General features: G+C 48.7%; 1 protein-coding gene across 5 annotated transcripts in view; it reads right to left on the reverse strand.

Annotated features, from left to right (window-relative positions):
• CLSTN1 (calsyntenin 1) overlaps positions 1-899 on the reverse strand; it is an 88,364-nt gene extending 87,465 nt beyond the window's left edge. For all 5 annotated transcript variants that reach the window (XM_018570174.1, XM_018570177.1, XM_018570175.1 and 2 more), the window contains exon 1: positions 617-899. In XM_018570174.1, the coding sequence (XP_018425676.1) occupies positions 617-695 (79 nt within the window). In that variant the 5' untranslated portion in view covers positions 696-899. The remainder of the gene's footprint in view (positions 1-616) is intronic.
• Positions 900-5,071: the final 4,172 nt, after the last annotated feature.

Raw genomic sequence — 5,071 nt, forward strand, 5'->3', positions numbered from 1 at the left:
GGTCTTTAATCGCTCCGGGGGGGGGGTCATCAGAGCAATCCCTAATAAGACCCAGCATCCTCTGGTACCCCAGCACCATTATGTACAGTCACATCCTCTCCTATCCTCCTGGGTACCACTGTTATGACTAGAATATGGACCTGAGGACCCGATCACATCTGCTCAGCAATGCATAAGAGGATCGTCGTTCTTTTCTATGGGGGCTGTTCACACCTGTGCGTCGCCGTGCATTGGGGAAATTTTTTTGCCTCGTCAACGCAGTTTTGCCCTCCATAGACTTTAATGAAGGCTAGCAGAAAACGCATTTTTGTGCATTTTACAGCATGACAGCAAGCTTCCAGCCCCCCCCTTATTGGACTTTAATTGGCCAAACAAGAAACCGCAGAACGCACAACAAAAGGCAGGAAAATGCAGAGGAGGTGAAGGTGTAAACATGGCCTGAGGGCATCCCCTGCCAGGTGCTACTGCACCACAGGTCACCAATGCACCTCAGATACCCAACCACTGACTGGTCAGGGCACCTGCCTTGCATGGGATGCCTATTAGTGCTCCATCACATGACCCTGGCTCTGTGGCCCCATAAGCAGCCCACACCCCAGGGGTCCTCTCTGCTTACCCCTAGCGGCCAAAGCCCCGCACAGCAGGCCGGTGATGAGCAGTAGGCAGGCCGGGGAGCACCGCCACATCCCGGGCATCTTGTCCACCCTGCTGTGATAAGCCGGTCCCAGTCTTCCTCCTTCAGTAATGCGGAGGTCAGTCCCGAGCTCCTCGCCTTTACGTCCCCCTCTCCGCTTCTCCGGTGCCGAGCTAAGATGGCGGCTTGTTCTGCTGAGAGAACGTCTCTGTGTCTGCGGGCACCGCGGTTACCAGCCCCGCCCCTTTCCGCCGCTACACCAAACCCTGCAACGTTTGCGTTCCAGCCACCCTCCGACCACGCCTTCTCCCTTCCTCTCTGCGCAAAATGATTGGCCGCCTGTGGAACGCAGTCTCCTATCCCGCCCACTGTGGGCTGAGGTGTGGCAGGAGCGGTCCCGCCCACCCGCCTGAGGGGATGAGCTGAGGCATCTACAGCTGTGGGCGGGAGACATTCCCTGCATCCTCCTCAGTGATGCTCTGCAACATGGGCACACCCTGCCTGTGTGAGCGCTGCACCATCACAGCCGGCAGATACCTCACCCGTATCATCATTATTATTATATCACAGCCGGCAAATACCTCACCCGTATCATCATCATTATAATTGTATCACAGACACATCACCCGTATCATTGTCATTACTAATGTATCCGCTCAGCAGGCTGCCATGTGCAATCTCCCGGAGATGTGTGGTGTCCCAGCACCTTATATAATGCCGGCCAGGGGCCACCAGTGCTATGTGCCTTAGATGGAAACATGGTGAAATCATTAACAGGGACGCTTTCCCAATGAGCAGTGTGCTTATGGGCATTACCCAACACTGCCCATGTCCATCATTCTCCATCACTGCCCATGTCCATCATCCTTCACCACTGCCCATGTCCATCATCCCCTCACCAATGGCCACGTCCATGATCCCCTCACCATTACCCATGTCCATCATCCTCCACCACTGCCCACAGGCTTCAGTCCCCACCACTGGCCATGTCCATCATCCACCACTGCCCACTTCAATCATCCCTCACCACTGTCATTACCCACCACTGCCCATGTCCATCATCCCCTCACCATTGGGCATGTTCATCATCCACCACTTCCCACAGCCGTCATCCCCCACCACTGCCCCTTATGTAATAAAGACTGCTCACTGCTGCTCTTTCTCCTTGTGCAAGGTGGCTGGTCTTGTCTCCGCCCCCTCCTGTCGTTTTTTTACAGGCAGCCTGAAGTGGGTTTGGTCTGCTGGACCCCTCCTAAAACTCTGCTCTCAGCACAGAGTATGTACAGCACAGTGATCAGGTCAGTGCTGTTTCTGGGTTTGTAAAGGCATTTGCTGCACACAAAGAGGATTTATATCCTTTGTGGCTAATGAAGAATATATTTCAATGTGCCCTTTGTTCAGCTTAGGGGCCCAACCACCCGCATTGGTTTTCCATATGCAAGTTAAGGGAACCTGTCATACATGTGACAGCAGGGGTAGGCAACCTTGGCACTCCAGCTGTATTGAATCTTTAAATCCCATCATCCCTCTGCCTCTGGGACTCATGCCTGTGGCTGTCAGAGTCTTGCAATGCCTCATTGGACTCGTTGTTCCACGACAGCTGGAGTGCCGAGGTTGCCTACCCCTCTGTCATTCACATGTACCATTCACGTGTACAACAAAAGTCTTAAAAAATCGGATCCCTGGGATTAAACCTGCGTTTGATTGGGCGACTCCATCTATGCATGCATGGCTTCTTTAACTAGACTGCACTGTTGTGGTCTAAGTTACATATATCTTTATAGAGAGAGAAATGTGTAACAACTGTGCAGTCTAGCTAAAATTGTATTCTAAGAATACTGTTGTAACCAATCCCGTATTATTCTATTAATAAATAATGGCCAGACTGAGATAATATTGTCTCACATTTTATGCCATCGAGCTATTATAAGGTACGTGGAAGGCAAATGGATTCCGGCTTTGCTCTGCTTTCTGGCACTTAACGCATTGTGCTTTCCACATTCATTAATAACGCATTTCATGCAGAAGGAAAAGCAAAGAGAGTAAAAACAACTAATACACAATAAACGGATACAATCTGTGTACAAAAACAAACTTTTGTGTAAAGTATCCATTTCTAATACTTGAAGGTCTTTTTGTTTACATTTTATAATTTAAAGGAGAACTATGGGGTTAAGGCTTTTCCCGATAGTTCTCCTCAGGGTAATGGGAGGACACAAACTAGCGTCCTCCCGTCACCCTAGGCTCAGTATACTGAGACGCCGCAGCTGAAGCGGATCCCGACAATTATGTCTGGATCCGCCCAGCTGCGTCACTGACAGCTGGGCGGATCTATATATATATCTATGTAGATAGATATATATATCTCTCGTCTTGACTATTGTAACTCCCTCCTCATTGGCCTTCCACTACACAGGCTATCCCCCCTTCAGTCTATCATGAATGCAGCTGCTAGACTCATCCACTTGACCAACCGCTCAGTGTCTGCATCCCCCCTCTGCCAATCCCTGCACTGGCTTCCATCCCCCACCCCCCTCTGCCAATCCCTGCACTGGCTTCCACTCGCCCAGAGGATAAAATTCAAAATATTAACAGTCACTTATAAAGCCATCCACAACTTCCGCCCCCGGCTATATCTCAAACCTTGTCTCAAAATATCACCCTAACCGTCCACTCCGCTCTTCCCTAGACCTCCTGCTTTCCAGCTCCCTAGTCAACTCCTCCCATACTCGCCTCCAGGACTTCTCTAGAGTCTCTCCCATCCTCTCGAACTCTTTACCCCAACCTGTCCGTCTATCTCCCACCTTGACTGCCATAAGACGATCCCTAAATACTCATCTCTTCAGGGAAGCCTATCCCACCTCAACCTAACCGCTCAACCATCACATTCTCAAACAATTCATACCCACACAGCTACCTCCTCATGTATCATTTCCCTCTCCTCTTTTAGATTGTAAGCCCTCAGGGGCAGGGCCCTCCTTACCATCTTGTCTTGAATTGTAATGTCTTCCTTACATTGTAAAGCGATGCGCAAACTGTTGGTGCTATATAAATACTATGTAATAATAATAATATATATATATATAGTTACATAGTATTTGAGGTTGAATAAAGACACAGGTCCATCAAGTTCAACCCATTGCGTGTATGTATGTGATTCTGCATGTGTATGTGTGTGTATGAGTCCCTGTGCGATCTTGTTTTCAAGAGTACCTGTACCCCTGTATGTCACGGTCTCTGAGGAAGATATCTAATTAATTTTTGAATGATTCAACACTCTCAGCTGATAACACTGCTTGCCGCTGCGAGTTCCAGACCCTCACCGCTCTAACTGAGAAGAACCCCCTACGCCCCTTGTGGTTAAATCTTTTCTCCACCAGTTTTAGGTGGTGGCCTCTAGTCCTTGTTATGGAGTTTACAGTAAAACGTTTGTTGCTGATGTTGCCATCACCATTGAACATCTTGTACAAGAAAATCATGTCCCCTCTTAATCTCCTCCCTACTTCCAGCGTGAACATGTTTAAATTTAGTAACCTTGTCTCATAGCTTTGATCCTCCATCCCCTTAATTAGTTTAGTTGCCCTTCTCTGGACTCTTTCCAAATATATAAACAAATTAGGTATAGAGTAGACATGTAACACGGCAAAAAATTTGATTTGGTTCGTTATTCGGATTTTGTATCCGTTCAAATATTCATTTCAGAAAGATCCACAACAGGAAGTCACATGACCAGGCTTGTAATGCAGCCCCCAACAAGCCCCCTGATTGGCCAGAAAACAGGCCAATCACCGATTTAGTGGCACACTGCATGCGGAGCCGTGCAGAGTGAAGCAAAGCTGTCACGCATGGAGCTTCGCATGCAGTATGTGAGCTGAGTGCAGCCAGATGAATGACTGCATGTTCAACCAATCCGTATGCAGTATGCATCGTGACGCGCGGGTTCATACGCGTGAGCCGATTGGCTGAAGATGACATTTTTCATCTTGGCACGCTCAGCTATGCGATCTCTCGCAAGCTGTTGTGCCAGAGAGAAAATTTCATGACACACTCCACGCGAAGGCAGCGCGCCACCGTTCTGCTTCGCGTGCAGTGTGTCACAGCCTTCAGAATATCTAGATATTTCCAACCGGCTCCTTCAATCAGCTGATCAAGGGGTTCCGGGCGGAAGGATGCCACCAGCGGCACCTACTGTGCAAATTTCAGCCGGTTCATCAGAAACTGTCCGAAATTCTACACGATTATCCCCAGCTTTACTCATGTATAAGCAATTTAACACGCGTGTATGCTAGTGGCTAAATAAATTGATATTCTAACCATGGGGTAGGCAAACACCAGACACCAGTGGTGCTGAAACTACAAAGGCCATCATGCTTCTGGGAGTATTTTAATACGCCCGTGTTCATGAGCCCTATACTGGAATGCTCTGTCTTGTAAAGA

This window comes from Nanorana parkeri, unplaced genomic scaffold (assembly GCF_000935625.1).
Source record: "Nanorana parkeri isolate BGI_ZX_2015 unplaced genomic scaffold, ASM93562v1 scaffold1469, whole genome shotgun sequence".
Lineage (NCBI taxonomy): Eukaryota > Metazoa > Chordata > Amphibia > Anura > Dicroglossidae > Nanorana > Nanorana parkeri.